The following is a 24,786-nucleotide window of genomic DNA, read 5'->3' as shown; positions in this document are numbered from 1 at the left end:
CCAAGCCGCCGTGCGCGGGAAAGTGGGGCGGGCCACGTGACTGGGCGCTGACGGCGGGTCGAGGCGATGCGTGCGGAGCGGGGAGCCATGGCGGCCGCGCAGTGGGAATTCCGCGTCGTGGCGGGGGGATACGAGGACGACGACAGCGACAGCGACGAGGACGGCTGGGATATCGGCGTAGTGCGGCAGGAGCCGCTGGTGAGGCCAGCTGGGGCGAGCTGGGGTCTGCGGCGGGGAGGGCGCGGAGCCGGGGGAGTGCGGCCTCATGCCGCAGTAAGAGCATGGGGCTCGGTGGGTCTCACTGAGGAGGGCTGCGGCAGGTGACCATTGTGTGGTTATTTCCCAGCAGGGGAGTGGTGGTCTGCCCTCAATACAGGAGTACAGAAAACCTCTACTAGCAGCCCACACCCACCCACCCCTCCCCACACTAAAGTTTTGGAGGGTGTCTTCCTGCATAAAACCTTAATGTGTATATAAAACACTTCTTAACAACAGACCCAGCCCTTATCTCATTGTGAGAATAAATTTGAAAGCAATCAGGGGCTTCTAAAGCTGTTTAAAAACTGTGAGACTGTTTGCTGCTAACGTGAAGATTGAAGTGGTTTTGTTGCATCTCACGAGTGTGAGGCATGTGGTGGTGTGAGGTGGAGGCAGATCTGCAAGGCCTGTTGGCCCTTGGTTTGTCTTGTGGCTGGAACTGGAGAATGGAAGTAGCTCAATATTTGCTGAAGGTTATAGTAAGGTTTTCAGGTTTTTGATCTTTGAACTGAGGTGTCTCTTCAGAGATATGCGTTATTTGGAAATTGTTGGCTGAGTAGGACAATTGGGCTAAATTATGATATTGGTTGTGTCTCAACCTTTTTTTTTTTTTCCAGACACTAAGCACTGAGTAAAACCTTTACAAAAAATGTTGGAAAGAAAGACTGCAGTGTGCTGGGGAAAACTGTAATTCTCAGTTCTCATGACGTCAAAACCTGTTGTGAAATAGGACTTTTTGCCGTACCCACTTATGTCTGCAAAGAAATTAGTGAATAGTTTTCCACTTACAGGTTTTGTATAATCTAGATAACACCAGTAGTGATCTTCAGCTGCATCTGTAGCTTTGATAGAGACCGAGTCTGTGATGGTTTTGAAAGAAACTTGAGTCAGACAACTGTCTGATGCATAAACTAGTCCTTTGGTCAGGGAATTTTTGAGCCAAATCATTAATAATGCAACAGCACAAATACCTCTGCCACAACAGGAGTGGCAGGAAAGAGGAACAGTAACCTTTTCCAGCTGTGAATTGGTGCTGTATTAAGCCAGACAACTAGTCACAGAGCTACATTGTCCCAGACTCTTTGTATCTGATAGATATATGTTCTAATGCTGTGATTCCAACATGTGAAATGTACAAAAAAGTTACAGAAATCTGTTGTAAAGTTTTTCTACACGAAAAGATGAAAAATAACTGAAATTAAACATCATTAAGAAAAACTGAGAGCAGCATAGGAAGATAGTAGGTATGTTGAGAAAGAAGGTATTTTCAAGAATGGAACCTTTCTGAAAAGTCAGATTTAAAACTGTTTTACAGTAGACCCATAGCAGGTGTACAGAGATGTAAGATTAAAAGTTCTGCCTTGCTCCTCGCTCCCCCTTCTCTGCTTTGTCTTTACAGAGGTCATTGGTGCTTTTATACTGAAATCAAGCTTCAGTTTTTACCTTAACACAGGTACTGGGTTTTGACATAATTTTTCTTTGCTTATCTAGCAGTTGGATCAAATGTTGCAGGCAGACAAGAATGAAGCATTAAGGAAGGCTGTGTTTCATGGTGATGTGTCATTAATTGAAGAACTCTTAAACTCTGGTAAGAAAAGTCAGTTATGAAGTTGAATTTTTTAATTTTTAATTAAACTTGGCAAGAATTCTAAAGCTTCAGGAGTTTCTTGTTTCAAAGTAACATGTAGAGTGCATGTAGGAGTATGTGAATGTTTCCAATACAGGATAGAGACTCTTACTTTAAAAATCAAATTACTTTTTCAGTGACTCAGCATCCAGTATTCTAGCAAAGCCCTTCTAATTTCTATTTCTTTTGTCAAACAGGAGCACTGAAAATTGATAAAACTGTAGCCTGTGAACTGTGAAATAAGGTGTTTCTTTGTTTTCAGATGCATCTTTAACTTGAAAATAACAAACAATTTGAGGTGGTTTAAATTGAGAGTGAGAATTCAGTGGGTGGTTTTACGTTAATGTTGAAGGTTGCTGGGGGAGAAGTTGGCAGGAAGGGGATGCTGGCTTTTTTCCTTATAATGTTCCCCCAGTTTGGAAATTCCATTTTTGTATTTTTCTCAGTCACAGCACTGTTAAGTTTCTGGTATGCACCCTGTATAATACTGCTGTCCTGGCAACATCAGCTGGACAATGATTGTGTGTTTCTGAAAGGTCTGATAGGGTTTATGTGGCATTTGTCACTAAAAAGTAGTTTGTCTTAAAACTAAAAGCCTTTCTCCCTATTCTGTTTCTCAGTAATTGTGTGTAATGTGTTTCTGTTATTCAGTGTTAGGAGGATTGGATCACTTATTGAAGCATCCAGGGCAATCAGAAACTGCATAGCTGAGTTGACCTGCCTAGTGATAATTGTCAGGAAGTTCTGCTTGAGCAAGCAAGCAGAATATTGTAACCAAGAGCTTGTTCTCTGAGGAAAATCTGTCTTATGGCAGGAAGAAAATAGTTTCCTAGTTAGCAGTGTGTTTCTCTGAGATAAACCGATGGCATTCCTTGCCCTTTTAGAAGATGACTGTTTCTCACCACAGTGGAGGAATGATTTTAAGTTAAATAAAAGCTGAAACACAGAAGTGAAATACAGAGTGAAATACATCTTCTGTCTTTCTTTGGGAAAATATGATCTTATTTATAGAGTTTTTTGCAATATCTGTGCGTCAAATTCCATAATTGTTTTGCTCTTGCCATCCATATTTAATTGCTGGCATTACAGCCCAACAGCAATAGTTCGCTTTCCGTATTGATGCCTGTTACATACTGAGCAGTTGTATGCCATGGGAAGATGGTGATAGGTATCTGTAAGAGTGTAAGGTCAGGCCAGAGGTTCCTGTAGTCTGTGTCCTGTCTCCTGAAATGCACATGACAGTATCACAAAGAGAATCTGTCATTTCCTGAAAATAGGACTACCAGTAAATTTTGAATCATGCAGTACTGTCCTGCAAAGCGGTAGAACACAACGCCTCTAACAGGGAGGTGTTTCTGAAGAAAGGTAACATTGTCCTTCAGAAGACTTATGCTCAGTCAGATTAAATCTTTGCTTCCAAAGTTGCCTTTAGTGTATGTTCAGTAGAGCTTGCAGGAGGCTTGCTGCCACCACTCAACCAAACTCAGTTTGTGTTGGAAGCATATTTCCTAGCAACAATTGGGTCCATTCTTTCAGATAGAGTGTGAACATGTTGTCTTCTGGCTTGCTTAGATACTGCTTTAAGAATCTGGTGCTGAGGCAGTTTTACAGAGCTCCTTTAGGGGATGGACAAGCACAATGTCTTCTCTTATCCCTCCTATAAAATGGCAACATACTAAGAACAATTTTCTAAAGTATGTGTCACATAAAGTAATGCAAGCAAGTAACAGATTCAGATAGGACTTGGGTTTATTGGTCTGCTTTGGGAGTAAAATACTTAAAACCGTATAATTCATAAATTTGTTTTCCTCATATAGAATTAAAAATTACGACCTTATGACAGTTTAGGCTGATCAAAGATGTAGCTACATTGCAATCCTCTTGTTTTCATTCAGCCATTCAGCAGTCTGTGCTGCTCTTATCCTTGCATGAGTGCTAGAGCTCATCTGATCTGTTGTGAGCCGGTTCAAGGAATTAAAGTAGTAGTAAACTGAGGTGGGTGTGAGTAATTTTTTCAGCCAGTTTAGGACTCTGAACCCTGAGTCAGGTGAGAACCATAGCTGGCCTAGCAGTGGGAGACATCAGCAGCTTTGATTTAACTCAGAAATCAGTATATCTGTTAGAGAGAAGTCTTGTAGACAAAAGGATTTTACGACTTTTCCCTCAGGTAAATTGGGTCTGAATGTGAATGAATTATAATACTAAGAGCTGTTCTTAAACTTAAGAGTTTTGAGACTTCTTTTGTTTTGATGTCAAACATTAAATTATTTAGCGTAAAGAGCTGTATGTAGAGGTTGCTTGTAATTCTTCAGGCATTCCCTTGATAACCTTTCTGAACTTGAGGTTACATTTTTCTCTATAAAAACAGCCTTTCTACCATAACTGTTTTTAGCTACAGTCAACAAAATATCTGAAAGAGATACCAGAGAAACTGTAGTAATCATAGAAAGAATGTAATTCTTCCTTTGTTTTTCTTTTGCTTCATTTATTCACATGCTTCATATAGTTTCTGCTGTAGAGCTCATCTGGGGCCACAGTATATTTCTCCCTATTGCTGATTAAAGAGGAGGATATTTATGTGTAACTCAGATTGTAAGAAATAATGTTCCATCCACTTTGCTGCCCAGACATAATTTGTGAGGATATGTGACTGAAAAGCTCCTCTGCTGATGCCCACAACAGTGCACAGTGAGATAATGGCAGGTGGGGGAGCTCAGATACCCTGGCTCCGCTCTTCCATTGCCCATCGTGGAAACCATCAGCCCATTACAAGCCATTCTCCACAAGCCCAGAGAGGCAGAGAAGCCTGAGGGTGGGCAGGAACACACATTACGGAGTCAGAGGAAGGGACCCCGGGCTGTCGTGGGGTCCTTTGTGCCTGGGTGCCAGCGACTGTAAAGACAGGAGTGAAAGGACGTGCCAGCTGTAGGAGTGGGACTGGGGCTCGGAGGCCTGTGTGTCTGCGATGCCAGCAGCTGGAAGAGATAGACGTATCCCAAAGGGGAGTAGTATGAAACCATTGCTGCTGTGTGAGTTCATATGAGTGCTATGTCTGTGTTGATCGGTGTGGCCGGTGTGTGCTTGCTGGGGATACATGCTCAGCATCAGTATTGGTTGGACATTGGGTTGTAGAGCTGTGGCAGCTGTACATCCAACTCTGACTGTTGGATCTGGCCTGATTTTTCACTGTAAATTTTTTTCTGGGCTTCTCTGTTGCCTTATAAGACTTCCTTAAATGCTAAAATAATGCTGCTTGCTTCAGGAACAGCTTATGTTATGAGAGGGTCTGAATAGTAACCAAGGGAAGGCATTTTCTAATTCAGTCAACAACTCTGATAACCATGCAGCCAAGTAGCAACATGACGGTTACTGTTTGAGTTATCCTTTCCTTATCTTCCTCTCAGACTCTAGCTGGTTTTGTGTACTGCAGGCAAACTGGAATGCTGTGGCATGAAAGACTGCAGCTAGTATGTATGCATTACTAAAGAGAGATTGATTGTGAATTCTGTGGCTTCTGGGTGTTAAGAGGTGTTAGAATGCTTCAACACCTGGCTTTCATTGAATGTTCCTTCTTTACTGATTGCTTCTATGAGTTCAGTGATCTTAAACAGCTGAAGAATAAATCCAACAGCAGTGACTTGTTACTCCCTCAGCTTTGATGACTTTATGTTGCTACACTGAGCACAGCTTTAACAAACTACCGAGACAGGGAGGGTAAATGCACATTTTGTATGAAAAGGTATGCGGGTATGTATGTAGCTCAACTGTCACAAGTTTCTTAGGAGATGGGTTTTTTGTTGTTGTTTTTTTTTTTTTTAAAGCTGTCTCTTGTAAAGAAGTGTTTTTGATTATCCATAATCACTTTCTGATTAATATAGAACCAGCTGATAGATACTGTTGTAGAGGAAGTAATATTTGAGGAAGGATTGAAAGAAAGATGATTCCTCTTACCGCAAAATGTATAGAAATTATTATCTGAAAGTTGTCAGATGAGTATCTCAGGCTGCTGCTTGCTACTTGGTGAGTTTGGGAGGGCTTTCTGGCAAGTTTTCTTCTAGCCATAAAGAAGATGTGGCTGTTATAAAGGGTAACAAATCTGGTGATTGTGACTGGATCTTGCACAATCGTCTTCTTTCGATCGAGATGGTATTTTGTTAGCACAGAACGCAAAACTGGTATCTGTTAATTAACTGCCTTTCAAGGCAGAGAATAAAAGGAGTTGTGAAGCAGGAAAACCCTAGTCAGTATGATCTTAATTACCTGACAAACAGTTTGCTTCCATAGCTTGGCTTGGAAAGAATCAAAATTTTTCATTTTGATTGAAGGAAGTTACTGCACATAAGTGGAGAAAACAGAGATTCTGTGCACTTCTCTAAAAAAAAAAAAAAAAAATCATCTAAGTAATAAATTTAGCTGTAAAAATAATTTCATTGTAGTCTCTCTGTGGTACAGAACTTCCTGAATTGGGAAATGAGCTTCCTCCGTGTCAGTTCTAAAAGTTATTTGCTGGTGTCCTGGATAAAGGTATATTAGAAACATAAAAATGGTCTAAGAAACTTCTCTCTTTAGGATTAAACACAGTGTGTAACCTTTGTAGTGATACGTATTGAGAATAAAAATTATTAACAATTATGTTTATTGTGGTGCAGTTTTACAATTTTAGTATCTTAAATTTTGACAGGTGTAAACATAGAATCTAGCTTTCACTTTGGATGGACTCCCCTGATGTTTGCTGCCAGTATGGCTGAGTCTGCAGTAGTGCGTCTTCTTCTGGACAGAGGTGCTAATGCATGTTTTGAAATAGGTAAGATGTGAATGAACAGTACTGGTTAGTAATGCCCAGTACCAGATATTGTCCTATCCTTATTCTCTCTTCACATATATAGGGAAAAAATCAAAATTCACAGGCGAATGGGGGCCTAGTCTAGATTTCACAGTTTTGAAATAAAAGTAGTAGTTTTAAAGTAAAAATTGTGTTCTTGGAACTGATGTGGAATCAGTTGATGGGTTTTCTTGTTCTTTCTCTCTTATTCTGTCTTCTTCACCCTCTACCTCCCAATCTCCAAGTACTTTTTTAAAAATAAAGTATTTTGAAATATTTGTTCAAGAATTTTAGGACAAGTTGGACAGCTAAAACTTCCTTTGTTTGATCCTGTTATGAAGTATGTACACACAGAAACCAGATAGAATCCCAAAGAACAGGAATAACTTTCCAGTTTCTGGAAAACTAATGTGGACTTTTCTAAAACTAGAGCACATTTTTCTATAAAGTGAAAACTGTTTGTCAGTGTCTTGCTAAGTCACCATATTCCACTAGAGTTCAGTGGAGCTTCAATGTAATCTCAGTTCTATCAATTATAATGGCATAATAATAACTTTTTCTTACTGTTACTTTCCTTCTTTTTCATTGTGTTGGAAGATTTATCAAAGCTAAAGAAAAACCACAGCAATATAGGAGAAACATATGACACACAACACTACCAAGTACATAAAAGCAGTAATCATATTATCCAATAACTTGTCAGTGTTTGTAGTAGTAGTAGACTGAAATGCAGATGATACAAATATACCTCAGAAAGTTTTCTTGGGTTTCTTAGCATCGGATCAGAGTATGAGGTTAGAGCAGATTGCCTGCAGCAAAAGCAATCATGCCTTCAAACTACTGTCCCTGTAGCCAGCTTAGAACTTCCATGAAGCTGCCTATACCTACGGCTGCCTACAACTCACACCTGGTCCTCCTTGATGGCTGTAGAGAGCTATAAATAGTGCAGAAACTGCTGTGGGCAGCAGTTGCGGCTGACCAGTTAACCAGCATAGAATCATAGAATAGTTAGGGTTGGAAAGGACCTTAAGATCATCTAGTTCCAAACCCCCTGCCATGGGCAGGGACACCTCATGTTAAACCATCTCACCCAAGGCTTCATCCAACCTGGCCTTGAATACTGCCAGGGGTGGAGCATTCACAACTTCCTTGGGCAACCCATTCCAGTGCCTCACCACCCTCACAGGAAAGAATTTCTTCCTTATATCCAGACTTCCCCTGTTTAAGCTTTAACCCATTACCCCTTGTCCTATCACTACAGTCCCTAATGAAGAGTCCCTCCCCAGCATCCCTATAGGCCCCCTTCAGATACTGGAAGGCTGCTATGAGGTCTCCAAGCAGCCTTCTCTTCTCCAGGCTGAACAGCCCCAACTTCCTTAGCCTGTCTTCATACGGGAGGTGCTCCAGTCCCCTGATCATCCTTGTGGCCCTCCTCTGGACTTGTTCCAACAGTTTCATGTCCCTTTTATGTTGAGGACACCAGAACTGCACACAGTACTCCAAGGGAGGTCTCATGAGAGCAGAGTAGAGGGGCAGGATCACCTCCTTTGACCTGCTGGTCATGCTCCTTTAGATGCAGCCCAGGATACGGTTGGCTTTCTGGGCTGCAGGTGCACCCTGCCGGCTCATGTTCATTTTCTCATCCACCAGCACCCCCAAGTCCTTCTCCACAGGGCTGCTCTGAATCTCTTCTCTGCCCAACCTGTAGCTGTGCCTGGGATTGCTTCAACCCAGGTGTAGGACCTTGCACTTGGCATGGTTAAACTTCATGAGGCTGGCATCACCCCACCTCACAAGTGTGTCGAAGTCCCTCTGGATGGCATTCCTTCCCTGCAGCGTATCAGCCGAACCACACAGCTTGGTGTCATTGGCCAACTTGCTGAGGGCGCACTCAATCCCACTGTCCATGTCGCCAGCAGATGTTGAACAAGACCAGTCCCTCCCTACACTGATCCCTGAGGGACACCACTTGTTACTAGTCTCCAGCTGGACATTGAGCCATTTACCACAACTATTTGCATGTCATGTTTCTTCAGTGTGTGCCCAAATGTGTTTGCTCTCAGTGACACCTTGCTGCTAGGATCGGGTTTCTCAGCTTGTTTCCCTAGTAGTTTGTGTAGTGAAACAGTAAGTAGCTGGGGCATATGTAGCAGAGCACTGTCCATCCAGGAAGTCTTGCAAAGCGCTGATTTAGGTCAGGCCATATGTGTTCAGTAAAGTTATGCCATCCTAAAATGCTACTAAATGTCATCAGTTGTCCTGCTTTTTTTACATCAGTAGACAATCACATAACTGATCCTATGCTAATTATCCTATAATGCTTATAATCCTAATGGTAGCTATACTGTTAATCACCTTTTGTCATGTTTCTTTCTAAGTGGTTAATTGATTTTACCTTTTTTGTAGTCAGGAAGAGCAAGGAACTAAAGTAACATTCACTGTGTGATGGGATCAGAATGCAGAAGCCTTGCAGTAAATTCACTGGCTCATCTGGGTTTTTCAGCTAGGCTGAACGTAAACTGATATTTTTTTGCAGTTTCTTACCTGTTTTTCTCAGCAAAAGAGAAACCTGAGAATTCTAAAGTGTTTCTTCCCCTTCTTCTCTTGCTCACATGCATGAGCTATGAGTATGCTAACAGAAATTAATAACTGTTTTTTAATGATGCGTATTACTTTTAATGGTGCTTATTTCTGCCGTTGCTCGGTGTCCTGCCATCTTTCCATTCATGTTGTTATTGATAAGCAAGTTAACCATTTGAATAAAAATCTGTCAGTGTGTCGATTAATTTACTAAAATGTTCGTTGTTTATTGTTCAGGTGTTCAGGTGACTCTCTTAAACTGAAATTTTCATTTAACATTGTATTACATGTGTTAGAACTTCTACAGGAGGAGTTGAAAATTAGAATATGGTATATTAAGAAACAGATGAATTTGAATGCAAAACTGAGGTCTTTGTTGTCAGGGACAAGAAGTGGTAAGAAAGAAAGAAAGTAAAGCAGAGAAGGGTAAAGTACAGAACAAACTTTCCATGTTTAAATAACATCTGACCTCAGTTGAAGAATAAAGGTGTTAATACATACACAGTCTTAAAATATCTACAAGAGAATTCGAAAATACATTGTAACACTTCATGATATGGTCTGAAGTAGGTACAACTAAAATTATACTCGTTAAAACGTATTGTTAAAGGCATGTTTGAACTTGTGAACAAGTTTGTGCAACAAGCAAAATGGGCAGTTATTCAAATGGCAGTCTAAGGTCCTTAAGGTATGATGCTTCCCACATCCCTAGGAGAACCATAGGAAAGGAGATCTCCCCTGTTCTGTGGGCAGACAGCAATGGTGTAGAATTCTGATTTGTGAGCCAAGGTGGCATGTAACACCCAGCTGCCTTCAGAGCTGGAGCAACTACACTAGTTCCTCCTGATGAATCTTTATGTACTGTGTAGATGTTCTTTAAACACACATCTAAACCCCAGCTTTTAATCTTTGGCCACTACTGTACCTCAGTATTCTAGTAAATTTACTTTCTTCTCCTTCAGCCGTATAATAAAGCCTTGTTACTTGAACTGTCCTTTATATGGGCCTCGGTTCTCCATAGAACTCATGTTGCTATGTTTTTATAATACATTTAATGCACTTTTTTTATCTGTTGCAGTTAACTTAATTTGTTTCTTCCATTGACTGTATTTTGGGGAGAGGTGGAGAGGAACAGGGAGCGAATCTACTGGTAATAAAACAAGATTTGAGGAACAAACACCTATAGTTAAGCTCCTGCTGGCTTTGGGGGGGATACTTAAGAGGTATCCTAGACTTCAGTAGGATTAGATGCTTTACTACTGCCATTCACTCTCATGTTTCTGAGTATCTTCTCAGATGCCTTTACCTTACCTGTTATTTTGAGTGACTTTCGCTGGAAGGAAAACAAATTTCTTACCATTTTCTAAGTATTTTAGAGTATCAGAACCCGATTAACAAGTCTAGCAAATGTAAAGGCTTTTAAAGGAGCTTCTGCATTAGCATAGTATTTACATTTACACAAGTAATTCTCTAACTGCAAATTTCAAAACAGATAAGTACACTGTGCTGATGGCAGCATGCACCGCACATACTTCAGAGGAAAAAGTCTTGAAGACGGTGGAAGTGCTGCTGTCAAGGAATGCTGACCCTAACCTTACTTGCAGGTACCAAAAAAAAACCCCGTGTCTGTGAGTACATCATACAATTTAATATTAATATATAGAGACATCTTTATAACATAGCTGTTGTTGGTTATGATGTGTACTTCGTTAGCTTTTTGTAACTTCGCTGCTGTCTGTATATAAGGAAAGATTAATGTCCAGATATTCATTTGTCCTTGTATAGCCATTTGAGTAAATAAGACTATGATCAGTATTAATTATGTTTGCCAAAATTAAGTATGTTCCTCAGCTGAACAAGATATAAATTTAAGATAAAAACTACTCTTAATAGTTCAGTTGACTGCAATATAAGGGCAAGAAGTATGTCCTCTGCCTTTCACAAATCATACTGTCTCTTTTTGTATGAGAATGTGAATGAAATCAGTTAAGTCTCTATTTAGATTCATGTTCTCCTTTTGAGCTTTATGTGGGTATCTGTCCATATTCCTTTCACAGAATATATTTCTCCTATAGAAAAAGAAAACTCAGTAAATAAAATGCATTTATTCCAGTACAATCTGGAATAATGCGGATTAAAAGGAGATTTAATCTCTTAAAAACAAGTAACAGCTTGTTTCTGGAATTACCACTTCGTGTCTCGGGAGTCTGAAGCAGTGCACTGTGAGATGTCTGTAGTTGCATAGTCTTATGCAGTGTTTCATTTTGCATCAAGAAGAAATTCTGGGCTGAGCCAAGGTAACTCTCCTCCCTCTGCTGGAAGAAAAGATATTGCTTGGGTCAAATTGGAACAGCTTGGTTTTCAACTAACTGGAATTTATTTTTGATACCAGAGCTCTTTCACCACATTACCTGAGATATGTAGACTGTGTAGCCCCCTAAAAGAACAGAATTGGAGTCTTGATGGTTCTCATTAATATTATTCAATCACTCTGGACCCTGAACCTCACAATATTGTTGCCATTAGATAGCTGAATGCTAGATAAACGTCTGCTTTTAAAAAGGGGGAAATCTTAACATTATTTGACTTTGTCCTGAGTGTTTGAAAGTGTAAGCCACAGTGCAAAGCTGCAGGTTTACATTTGGAAAGGCCTTTGGTTAAACTTTGGGAGAAAAAAAAAAAAAAGTTTGGATTCTGACACAAGAGATGGGAATTTTAAGGGCAAAACTTTATGCATAAATTTAGAATATGTTATCCATAGTTGGTCTTCATGTACAAATATTTATTTGATACCTCTTTGTTTCCTAAGGCTTTGTGCTAACAGGAGTTATGCTTGCATGTGTCAGATACAGCATCCACTTGTGGGTTTTTTCACTTTTGCAATAGTAGTCTTTCTCAGATTAAAAGATAGTGACAATACGAAATGTCGTATTTGTACCAAACAAAAGTAGAAGTTAGATGACAAGGTCTGGATTTATCAGAAATCTTTGTGCTACCTTTATTCCTTTCTGGTATTTGATGTCTGTGCATGCCATTCCATCAGTACATCTGCTCGCACAGCAGCTGCTGCTTCTCGTGCACTTCTTCCACTGTGTTCTGAAACAAAGGGATGAAACGCATTGAGCCAGCTTCTGTGAAGATAAGGTGTCAGAGCAGACCCTCTGTGTGGCACTGTAGTTTCATTCACCTGTTTCATTAGAGCAAGCAATATGTTCTGTAGGAAAGCATGAGAACTGTCAGTGAGTGTAGATCATTTTGATAGTACTTCCTCTGTGATCAGTTTACCACAGGAGTTAAGAACTATGGCTCACATAATTTGCCTGTCTTTGAACCTAAGAACTGGAATGATTTGTGGAAGCTTCTCTTCTGTCCGCCAACAGCTGAAATGTGTGTGAATGCAGAACTTGCATGTAAGATAGAGTTTAACGTTTGCCTTTTCGCTGTTGTGCTGTCAGGGCACCCAGTAGGCTTTTCTATTTCATGTCCTCCGGCGATACACAGAGGCTTGCAAACTTTTTTGTCTAATTCATGAAGCATTCACGTGGTGGGGAAGTGTTAGTGAGAAATAAAACGATTTTTCAAATGCAGTCTGGGAAAGAAGATGAGTTTAGGAATGGGTAAGTAGATGGCCTCTTTGTGATGGGATGGAGTACTGAGGAGAAATTGGTTCAGTAGAGCAACTTCCAATATTCTTGCCAAATCAAAATTGGGAACTGAATACGGATGGCTGTAAAAACAGTTTTGTTGATGATGAATATAGTGTAGCAAAGCATAAGTTCTAACTGAATAGTTTTGAAAGATGAACAAGAAATAAGGTAATGGCTAGGTGAAACAAGAAGGCATTGTAAGAACTCCTGTGTATAGCCTTTGTAGAGCTACTACAGTCTGAATGCTGAAAATTCTGAAAAATTTCTTCTGCTTATCTTGAATCCTTCACCTCCCTCTTGCTCCAAAATGTAAATTATATACTTTGTCCTTTTGTAAGGCCTGGAAAGATTTAAGCAGTCTTTAAAAAAACTAAAATCTCTTTTAACTTGCAGTGCTTCCTTGAAGGTATGCTGGGTTTTATTAACATTAAGCTGTGATTTTGTATAAGGCAGAAGGAGAAGGCATGACCAAGTGATACCTAAATTACTGCTTCTAGGATTACATGTCATAGGCTGTTTAGTAAATATGAATTTCAGTGACTACGTCGTCCAAGTTCTTGTTTACATAAGTAGACTAAAATAAGCCTAATGGGTTTGGGGGTAAGGAGAGTGTTTTGATTTGATGTTTCATGCAAATGGTTCTTTGTTAGAAGAAGGTACAAACAGGTGAATGGCTGAAGTCCTCTTTATTTTGACATAATAATCTGCTGTTCTGTATGGGATTAGGTAGGTGTTTGATTGTGTGGCTTTTTTTTTTTTCCTCTTTAAATTTCTGGCACATTTGGGTCCTACTCAGTGACCAAGCCTCTCTTCAGTGTTTCTGCTCTGAAATAGTTATGAATTTTATGTATGTTTAAAGAAAAGTCTTCATAAAATGTTGGGGGGTTTGTCTGTTCTTAGTGTATTATAAGAACTGTCTGTCTTTTGTCATTGTATGTATTAAAAGTTGAGCTTGAAGCGTACTGTCATGTATGCGTATACCTGAAAATATGATCACCGCTCGGGTCTGCTTTTAAGCTGCCTGTGTATGCTTATGTATGCTTGTAATCAAAGCAGTTTTGAGGAGTATCACGGTTTCATGATGAAAATTTTGGTCTAATTTGCCCTCATGAGAAGATGGTAATGGAAGGGGGAAGTTGTTGTTGCGTTATTGTCTAATTCACAAAGTAGGTCTCTCTTCATGCTTCATAGTCAGAATAAAGCAGTTGTGTAACACCTCAATGTCAGCAAGAAATTCATTGCTACTGATAAGATAGTAAGTCTGCACTGCCACATAATGATCTCAAAGACATCGACGTGATCATTGTGTGATAGTTAACCACGCCAAAAGCAGCAAGTACCTTTCAGTAAAGGTAAACAGCCTGGGAAAAGTTAAAGCGTGACAGTGCATTTTACGGTTGGGGCAATAAAATGAGGGAATTTAATACTGATTGAGTTGAGATCTTTGATCCACCTCAGAGCAAAAAACACCTTATTAGGTTTTGCTCTATTTACTTCATACCTTTCAGAGATTCTTTTATTATAGCACTATGAACTTAGGATAGAGGGGCTAAATGTAAAAAAATCAAAATGCAAAATTACGTTTACAAAGTAGTGTGTTCATTTGGGCTATGTCCATACATCTCTTATGCCCTCTTATCCGATTAGGGAGAAGTCAGAAACACGGTAAATGTCCAAGTTTTGTGAGTTGCAAGAGTGGCTTTTGAACATTAAATGGTGGGTCTTGTTCATGAGATATTTTGCTAGGGGGAAGAGTCTAGACACCAAAATAGATGATTGTACTTTTCTCAGCTGGTATTGACTATATGGTGGTACTGACACTGTTGATCACAGTTCCTGGGCAGAGGTATAACATACCTCAGGGACAGTAGCAACATTAGAGGCTATTTTTAACAGAGGCATTCTGACAGTGTACTGTAGTGTCATGGAATGTCACCTGAGCAGCCTTTGTGTAAAACAGAAACAAAACCTACCCTGAAATCCATTAGCATTGTATCAGCAACATTCTGTCCTAAGTATATTAAACTTCCTGTCATTGCCACTGGCTTACCCTGATCATGGGTTACTTGCATGGAATTGGTTTGGGTTTTGTATGTGACAGTACATAATAAATTGACAGTACATACAGTACATGACAGTACATACATAAATTTTGTGCATTAATTGCCCTTTCATTAGAAAGGTGGAGTGGATTTCATGTGTATGTGCTAAATTTCTTGACTGCAGACTTTACCCCCAGTTGAAATTGAAAGTAAAGTTGAAAGCAGTGTGAGAGGTTTCTGATGATGTGGATAACTCACTAGTTTTTAACTAAACCAGCTTGCTTGTAAAAATGTGGTGCAGTAAGGATGTAGGAGGACAGGGCAGGACGATTGTGAATGTCATAGCATAGAGTTCTTCCATCCCCATTCTTCCACTGTTAATCATTCTTACATTGTTAATCTTCATGCTAGTTCCTTTCATAATCACATTGCTTGTATTTTTCTAGTCATATGAAGATGACTTCGTAGCTTTCTACCTTCACACCTCTGTATGCTATGGAACTTGGATGCAGGTTTTTTTAATTTTAAAACAGTCGTGTAAACAGAGTTCAGAAACAGAAAAGTACAAGAACTGGCAAACTGAAATGAAGCTTAAAACTAGGGAACCTGAAACTAAGCTGTCACCTTTTCCAACCCAGTCTTCTTAGAGAACTGTATGTTTCATTCTCCTAACAAGTTCTGCTTGTTAAATGAGAGGTAGAAGACTCTCATGTGTTGCTCCAGCAGACAGTGCCTAGAAAAAGTATATTGCTGCTCACAGTATACTAAAGTACGTTCTTCCAGTAGTACTTGTACTACTTGTTTCCTACTTTGTCACTTAAAACCCCAGTAAGCCAGCAAATGAGCAAATAGTTTACCTTCTGTTGCTGTGGACACACTGTTACTGCTTCATTTCTCAGTTCCAGGCTTAATGTACAGAACTGGAGGGGTGAAACTGGCTTCCAAAGCTTCTGAAGGTGCTTCCTGTTTATCTGAAGCAGCATTCACTTTGCAGTTCAGTAGACTAAATATTAGTGTCATGTAGCATCATTTCCTTGCTTTGGGATCTCAATAAAAAAATATTGAGACTAAACTCAAAAGGTTAAATTGTTTTCTACCTGCTGTATTTTTTGTAATGTGAGTAATACATTGGTCTAGTTAATAAACATATATCCAGTTCGGAGTCTTTACATAAAGATTGTACTTCTCAAGATCATCAGCCTGAAATACTGAATTTTCTGTAGATACCTCCCTGATGGAAGGAAACTGTCTAGATGGAAAACAGCTTCTCTTTCTCTCCTCCCTCTTCTTGAATGTTCTGGGTAGGTGAACGTTGTCTTGCTTGAGAGTGCCATCCCAAACATACAGATGTGTGTTTTTCAGGTGTGGGGAATTCTGTGGCACAGAGTCAGCTTAGTGGTAATAGACAGGTTCTTGGGACATTTTTCAGTGAGATCGCTAGCTATCACTATATCACCTGATTTTGTTATGACTTGTGGGTATCCAGGGTAGAAGGCTCTAAGTGGTGGCTTTTAGGGCTGTTCTACTGATCTTGCTCTCTTGTGATTATATTTTGTCCCATTTTTTTGACAGGGGAAGTGGGTCTGTAAGAAGCTCTGGTTGTATCTTTGTGTAGGTGTCACATACAAAATTTTGGATGGCCCTGAAAACTGAAAAAACTTTTCATTTTGTCTTTTTCTCCAGCCTTAACATAAAAGCTGGGAGACCTAAAGATGAAAACAAACAAGAAAGCCCCTTTTCATTTGCATGAGACCAGTGAAGCATTTCTTGGTTTTTATTTAGGTGCTGCGATAGCTGGAAGCAAACATAGTTGAAACAGACATGATTAATCAATGAATTGTGTAGGTCTTTCAAGATTTTTGTTTATTTACAGACTGTGACTTGTGTATCATGTTCTATATGGGCAAACGTCATGTTGCTGATCATGCCACACAAAGGACTTTGCAAGTGTTTGGACAAGAAGGTCATCTGCAAGCCAGATTGCTGAAACACTAATGCCTGTACAGTTTCCCCAGATGATGAAAGGATCCTTCAGATCTTTTATCCTGATTATTATCACTACAATTTTATGTACATTTTTAGATTCTGGAAAGATTTACAAATGCATTTAATTTCTCTTCAACTTTAGCAAAAAACAGTGGATTTGGCATCTTAAATCTTGCTGTTGTATTTGTGGGGGTACTTTGCAGGGTTAGGAAAAAAAAGGTTTTTGTTTTCCCTAATGCCCCAGTCTCCCTCTTGTGGACGTACATGTGAATGTATCTTGCTTTCTGAGGTGGTGGCCAAGACGCTAAACGGTACGCCTGTATATGTGTTGGTGTGTAACTGCAATGGCAAAAATGACCCCTTGCTCACCAACAGGGAGGTGCTGGTTGGAAATGTGGTGCTCCAGGGCAGCCTTGGTTGTAGTGATCATGAGATGGTCAAGTTCGAGATCCTCAGGACAGTGAGAAGAGCGTGCAGCAAGCTCACTGCCCTGGACTTCAAGAGATCAGAGTTTGGCCTCTTCAGGAGCCTGCTTAGTAAGGTTCCATGGGATACAGCCCTAGAGGGCAGGGGGGCCCAAAACTGTAGGTTGATATTCAAGGGTCATCTGCTACAAGCTCAGGAGTGTTGCATCCCAACTAGAAGGAAGTGCAGCAGGAGGGCCAGGAGACCTTGGATGGATAAGGAATTGCTGAGGAAACTTTGAAGGAAAAAAGAGGCTTATAAAAGGTGGAAGCAAGGACAGGCGGCCTGGGAAGAATACAGGGATGTTGTACAGGAAGCTTGGGACCAGGTTAGGAAAGCTAAGGCTCAGTTAGAATTAAATTTGGCTAGGGATGTGAAAGATAACAGGAAGGGATTCTACAGGTACATTGCAAATGAAAGACAGACTAGGGACAATATGGGCCTTCTTCAGAAGCTATCGGGAGAACTGGCAACCCTGGATTTGGAGAAGGCTGACGTTCTTAATGACTTCTTTGCCTCAGTCTTCACTGGCAAATACTCTGGCCACACCACCCAAGTCTTGGAAGGCAGATGCAGGGACTGTGAGAATGAAGACTTTGCGCCCACTGTAGGAGAGGATCTGGTTCGCGACCAGCTTAAGAAGCTGAACGTACACAAGTCCATGGGACCTAATGAAATCCATCCACGGGTCCTCACGGAGCTGGCCAATGAAGTTGCTAAGCCAGTGGCCATCATATTTGAAAAAATTATGGCAGTCAGGTGAAGTTCTTGACAACTGGAAAAAGGGAAATATAACCCCCATTTTCAAGAAGGGGAAAATGGATGACCCAGGGAATTGCAGACCAGTCAGTCTCACCTCTGTGCCTGGCAAAATCTTGAAGCAGATTCTCCTGGAAGGCATGCTAAGGCACATGAAAAACAAGGTGCTTGGTGACAGCCAGCATGGCTTCACTAAGGGGAGATCCTGCCTGACCAATTTGGTGGCCTTCTATGATGGGGCTACAGAACTGATGGACAGGGGTAGAGCAGTTGATGTCATCTACCTGGACTTGTGCAAAGCGTTCAGCACTGTCCCACATGACATCCTTGTCTCTAAATTGGAGAGACATCAATTTGATGGATGGACCACTCGGTGGATAAAGAACTGTCTGGATGGCTGCACACAAAGAGTTGTGGTCAATGGCTCAATGTCTGGCTGGAGACCAGTAATGAGTAGTGACCCTCAGGGATCGGTGTTGGGACCGGACTTGTTTAACATCTTTGTCAGTGACATGGACAGTGGGATTGAGTGCACCCTCAGCAAGTTGGCCAATGACACCAAGCTGTGTGGTTCGGTTGACAGGCTGGAGGGAAGGAATGCCATCCAGAGGGACCTCGACACACTTGTGAGGTGGGCTGATGCCAACCTCATGAAGTTTAACCATGCCAAGTGCAAGGTCCTACACCTGGGTCGGAGCAATCCCAGGCACAGCTACAGGTTGGGCAAAGAAGAGATTCAAAGCAGCCCTGCGGAGAAGGACTTGGGGGTGCTGGTCGATGGGAAAATGAACATGAGCCAACAGTGTGCACTTGCAGCCCAGGAAGCCAACCGTATCCTGGGCTGCATCAAAAGGAGCGTGACCAGCAGGTCGAAGGGGGTGATCCTGTGCCTCTACTCTGCTCTCATGAAACCTCCCTTGAAGTACTGTGTGCAGTTCTGGTGTCCTCAACATAAAAGGGACATGGAACTGCTGGAACAAGTCCAGAGAAGGGCCACGAGGATGATGAGGGGGCTGGAAGCACCTCCTGTATGAAGATAGGCTGAGAGTTGGGACTGTTCAGCCTGGAGAAGAGAAGGCTGTGTGGAGACCTCATAGCAGCCTTCCAGTATCTGAAGGAGGGCTGTAGGGATGCTGGGGAGGGACTCTTCATTAGGGACTGTAGTGATAGGACAAGGGGTAATGGGTTTAAACTTAAACAGGGGAAGTTTAGATTGGATATGAGGAAGAAATTCTTTCCTGTGAGGGTGGTGAGGCCCTGGAATGGGTTGCCCAGGGAGGTTGTGAATGCTTCATCCCTGGTGGTGTTCAAGGCCAGGTTGGATGAAGCCTTGGGTGAGATGGTTTAGTGTGAGGTGTCCCTGCCCATGGCAGGGGGATTGGAGCTAGATGATCTTAAGGTCCTTTCCAACCCTAACTATTCTATGATTCTCTGATTTATGCACACTCTATATGTTTCCATACTGAAACAGCTTGTAGCCTTTGAAATTAAAACTCAAACATTAAAATGGAAATCTGGAAGTACTGCTTGTTCATGTTGGTGGACCTTCTAAATGTCATGTTTATTGGGTTTTACTTAAAAATGGAGGCGTTTTTTCAGTGGCTTTACTGTCGTTGAATTGCCTTTATTTCAGACAACCTGTCTGCAGTGCTGTACAGATGTAACTACTACATTATGTTCCTTGGAGAAAAGACTGTTCTGTAGCCTCTGGACTTCAATATTTTTTCTTTGAGAAAGCAGAAGGTAATTTTAAGGTAGTAGTATGTGCAAATTCAAAAAGAAAAATCAAAAATGTTACGAGCAGAAGAAATTAAATTATTTTTCAGTCTTATGTAAGTACTTCAGAAGTGATAGCATGGAAAGTCTCTCAAAGGCTACGTGCCACTGACTACAAGTAAGTGTGGCAATGAGTGTTTGCAAGTTTGATTTGTGGTGCTACAAATTACATTAAAATCATCTTCTGTTCCTTCTTTAAAATATAGATATCTATAGATACCTGTAGATGTCTGTATATATACATCTGTATCTCACTGTCTTATCAAGTTACAGGAGCAGACTGTAGATTTTTTCTGTATTTTTAAAGTAATCATAGGATTACGGGGTAATTCAGGTCAGAAGGGACCTCAGGAGGTCACTAGTCTAACATCTTCATTAAAGCCACCTCTGCTGTGATATTTGGCTAGGTTGCCATCTGGTCTTGAAACCCAGCAAAGATGGAGATTATAGAACTTCTCTGAGCAACTAGTTCCACTGATTGAGTGTACCCCAGGGTAAAAATGTGGCCTTACATTCAGTGAGAACTTCTGCTTTTGCAGTGTTGATAGACTAAATTGAACTACTTAGGCAAGTTTTTTCATTTCATTACAAAGTTCCTTTTTCTTATTGCCTGTAAGTCTTGAAGACCTATCATTGTGCTTATTTCCAAGTAATTGGCTATTTTTCCCTAAGACTCTTTCAGATTTTAATATGACTGGATTTTTTCAGTGCACTTTTAACTGTGTTTGCATAAGACAAAATATTATCCTTCAGTGAATGAGCAGTAGCAAGGAAAAATGGTCAGAGCCTTCTAGCAACTTCCAGCAACGCTGGGAAGAGTCAGAAGTTCTGTATTTCAGGACAGCTGCTGTGGTATACATATGCTTTTGGTGGTCCCTCTAGTGGTCGGTATTGAACTTACTAAATTAAGAAACTTGGAAATTGCGATCCTCCCCTCAAGTATAGTCTAACAAGAGAGAATAATCTTTTGACAGTACGTTTTTGACACAGCTGTAAATTAAAAGCAGTAAATGATAGTTTTCCAGGAAATATGTTTCATTTTAAGATACAATAAATTTTAGCTGAACATCACTAGTAAAATATTTAAGCTTAAATATGATTACTTCATAGTGACCAGAAACTCCTATCTTTCTCCTCCAATACTGCTTTTTTTTTTATTCTGCAACTTTATTCCACTAGAGAATAAGTGTCAGGTATCTGGAAAGATATTTTTCTAATAGGAGCTTTTGAGCAATAGTTTTTTTCTCTCAAAATATGCAGAGCAATTCACAGTGGCTTCATCTCATAAGCATCTCAATAGAAGCATAAGAGCAACAGACTGTTATCATGTGTTTGGAATATAAAAAAAAAACAAACAGTGATGGGAAAGGTGGTGTCTGAGTACTTTCTCAGCATTTGTAAGAGTTAGCAATGTATGAGTAATATATGTAGGAGAGAAGGCTTCAACACATACACTTCTGGGGACAGAAAACAGATTAAGGAAGAAAATATTTTGATGTGCATTTAGTTTTACTAATTGAAAAGTTAAGATTTTTCAGTAGGGTATTTGTATGTAGTCTGAAGACTCCTTGTCCTGGGTTTAGCAGTAGCAGTCAGTTTTTTCTCCTTCTTAGTATCTGGTGCAGTGTTGTGTTTTGACTTTCAGCCTGGGAACAGCGCTGATAACACTGATGTTTTCAGTTGTTGCTAAGTCATGTTTACTCTGACCAAGGACTTTGTGAGTCTCATGCTCTGCCAGGGAGGAGGGGAGGCCGGGAGGAAGCAGAGACAGGACACCTGACCCAAACTAGCCAAAGAGGTATTCCATACCACAGCATGTCATGCCTGGGGAGGTAACTGGGAGTTATCCAAAAGGGCACAGGCTCTCTTTTGGGTCGGGCTTGTTTCGGTGGGTGGTATCGTATTCTCTTCCCTTGTTACTTTCTCTTATCATTATTATTATTGGTGGTAGCAGTAGTGGTTTGTGTTATACCTTAGTTACTGGACTGTTCTTATCTCAACCTGTGGGAGTTACATTCTTTCAATTCTCCTCCCCATCCTTCCAGGAGCGAGGAGTGGGGGGGGGAAGGAAAGAAAGAGGGAGGAAGGTGGGGAGTGAGTGAACGAGCTGAGTGGCTGGGTTTAAACCATGACACTCCTAGGCATACTCAGGTGGGGGTCTGAGTATTGGTAGTACATGTGCATTCTGGCTATTGCACTGCTCCTCTGCACACCCGCAAGATTTGTGTGACCTGAGATTCTTTTGCTTACATTGGATTTATCAGAGATGGTTTTGCATGTATGTACATAGTTGTTCTTAATATTCTTTCTCTTAAATATTTAGTTATGATTTATAACTTCTCCTGTGTGAAATTGCATATTTTTCTTCAGAGCTTTGATGTAAGTTGAACTGTATGTAGAATACATCACTTAAGCTGTATCTTTTAAAAATAATTTTTGAAGTAAAAAATGAGTCTCTGCCACCTTTTTTAATACTGAGGAGAAAAATGGGTGATTTGTTGATATTCTCCGTTTTCAGTAGGGTGAAAACTGGAATCAGCAGTTAATGGCCATTCCCTTTTTTCTTGGGCCAGGCTGTGTGCTAAATGAGAGGCCTGCTAGGTCTGTGGCAGCAGCAGGAGGGATGGTCTGTGAAAACTGGGTTTGTATAGTTTGTAACCAAACCAGAAATGGTTTAGTCACCAAACTGCTGTGTTTCATATCTGGGACATGTTATGGTTATTTGTGTGGTACTTTAATTTAGAGGTGATAAAGCAGTGTGGTGGTTTTGGGGGTTATTTGGTTTGGTTTATCTTTTTAACTTTTTCTTCCAGAGGTACTATAGATCTATATTGTCAGCTCCTGGAAAAGAGTTGTTTAGTTTCTTCAGAGTTTCCTTCTTGTGGAGGACAACAATTGCCTTCTTGACTTTACTTCAATCAGAAAATAAATGTAAACTCTTAAAGTATTTTAAAGATTTCTAACTGGACATAAATGAGTTGCTGAATCTGTTGACTCTTGTGCTGAAGCACAAATGTTGTGTCCTGGACTTTCACCCTCTGTTTAGTTCTTCTGCAGAACCGAGACTCATTACACAGTTGAGGTGCTTTGCTTGATAATGCAGTTGGATTTTGTTATCCAGAAGTAATTTCTTTCCCTTGTCACATTTTCTTTCAGGAGACAAATGACTCCCCTGATGTATGCAGCTCGCAAAGGCTATCCTCAGGTTGTTGCTCTTCTTGTCGCTCATGGAGCACACATAAATGCCCAAGATGACAATGGATATTCAGTAAGTGATTTACTTCTCTGTGATTTAATTAACAATAAAAACATTAAAAAGAAGGAACCCACAAACTTGTTTTTAAGTACAACATTCTCTGAAATACTCATTGGTATATTCTTCTTTGAGAATCTCCACTTTGAGATTCTTTTGCATTAATTATCTTCATCTCCAGTCTGCCATGTAAGAATTTTGAAGGTTACATTATTGATTGAACCTCTGTTCTTTCATGTTCCATACGTAAACTTGGTAAAAAGGAGTTGTTCTTTGCAGGCATTGATATGGGCAGCACAGCATGGACATAAAAATGTAACTCGTAAGTTGCTTGAGCTGGGAGCTGACAAAAATCTACAGACTAAGGATGAGAAAACAGGAGCAGAGATAGCAAAAATCAATAAACATTCAGAGGTATTTAATTTCTCTTTGAAATGCAAATTCTGTGGTTTGCCTCAAAAATCTGATCATTAATTGTATAATTTTATGTAGGACTGTTACTTTAATAACTAAATTGTAGTAGCTAGTTGAATACTTATGCTATTACATCTATATAGACTATTAAATCTATATAGGTCTGTTACACCAAACTTTTCACAGGGCTTTAAATGCTATATAGAAAAGTTTTGGGAACCTTCCCCGCCTCCCCCTTTGAATTTTTGATTCAGATTTAGAATACAGAGCAAGGGATTACTCATGTTAGAAATGTTGATATGAGAAGTAGGAAAAATATGTTGTTTTTTTCCTGTTTGCCAAAGTGTGTGAGAGAACATGGGTATCTAACTAATTTGCAGTGTATAGTTTCTTATTGAATTTGGAAGTGAAAAGGCTAAAGCTAAAAACGGGGGGGTTGATACTGGCTGTCTTCAAAATCCATTCTCAGGAGGGAAGGTGTAATGTAATGCAAATTGATCAGATCATTGGAAGAGCAGCCACTAAATGTCAGTGTAGAGTGAGAGCTACTGAAGACAACGTACAATCTCCTAAAATAAATCTTTTCACTGCTGTTATCAGATGATGCACAGTGGATCAGTCAAACCAGATTTCTGTGTGTTTTGCTTTGAGTTGCTCTTGCCAATGATGTGGCTTTCTGCAGTGGCTCCTCAAAAATGTATAATTCATTCAAATGAATTTTAATTCACTTTGCAGTTTCTTTTTCTTTCTTGGCTTTTTTGAGGGTTTGTTGGTTTTTTTCTCTGTCAGACTCCAGAGCTAGGGATGAACAAAAATGATAACTATGCACAAAGTTGTCAGTGTAGGCTAGCAAGATCACTCTCTGAGGCTCAGTGATCTGTTAGCTCAGGTTACTGGAAGGGGCTACAAATGCATTCTGTCTTCAATAAATTACTTGTTTGTAAGGCTATGGCCATATAATCTTATAGCACAACTTTCTCTGACATGGAGGGACTACAGGCTCCTCACGCTTGAGAGATGCGTCTTGCCTCTTGACCTGGAACACTTAACTTTCACTCAATTACTGCAAAGTCTTGCAGATGATACTGAGATATTTTATGGTCAGGAGCTTCTTCCACCTCAGGGATCTGCTCTTCAGGCTGTTGACAACCCAAGAA

General features: G+C 40.3%; 1 protein-coding gene across 3 annotated transcripts in view; it reads left to right on the top strand.

The window, feature by feature from the left end:
* The first annotated feature begins 4 nt into the window (after positions 1 to 4).
* The window catches only part of ASZ1 (ankyrin repeat, SAM and basic leucine zipper domain containing 1), a 44,215-nt gene continuing 19,433 nt past the window's right edge, over positions 5 to 24,786 (top strand). For 2 of the 3 annotated variants that reach the window (XM_062609621.1, XM_062609623.1), the window contains exons 1-6: positions 7 to 198; positions 1,750 to 1,846; positions 6,567 to 6,689; positions 10,780 to 10,891; positions 23,119 to 23,230; positions 23,495 to 23,629. In XM_062609621.1, the coding sequence (XP_062465605.1) occupies positions 67 to 198; positions 1,750 to 1,846; positions 6,567 to 6,689; positions 10,780 to 10,891; positions 23,119 to 23,230; positions 23,495 to 23,629 (711 nt within the window). In that variant the 5' untranslated portion in view covers positions 7 to 66. Of the gene's footprint in view, positions 199 to 1,749; positions 1,847 to 6,566; positions 6,690 to 10,779; positions 10,892 to 23,118; positions 23,231 to 23,494; positions 23,630 to 24,786 lie in introns of all 3 variants that reach the window. The other variant, XM_062609622.1, reaches the window with a different exon arrangement.

This window comes from Pezoporus occidentalis, unplaced genomic scaffold (genome assembly GCF_034315485.1).
Source record: "Pezoporus occidentalis ecotype Australia unplaced genomic scaffold, CSIRO_AGI_Poc_V1 ctg14, whole genome shotgun sequence".
Lineage (NCBI taxonomy): Eukaryota > Metazoa > Chordata > Aves > Psittaciformes > Psittacidae > Pezoporus > Pezoporus occidentalis.
Note: the sequence above shows the minus strand (reverse complement) of the source record. Positions and strands in the feature narration are given on the sequence as shown.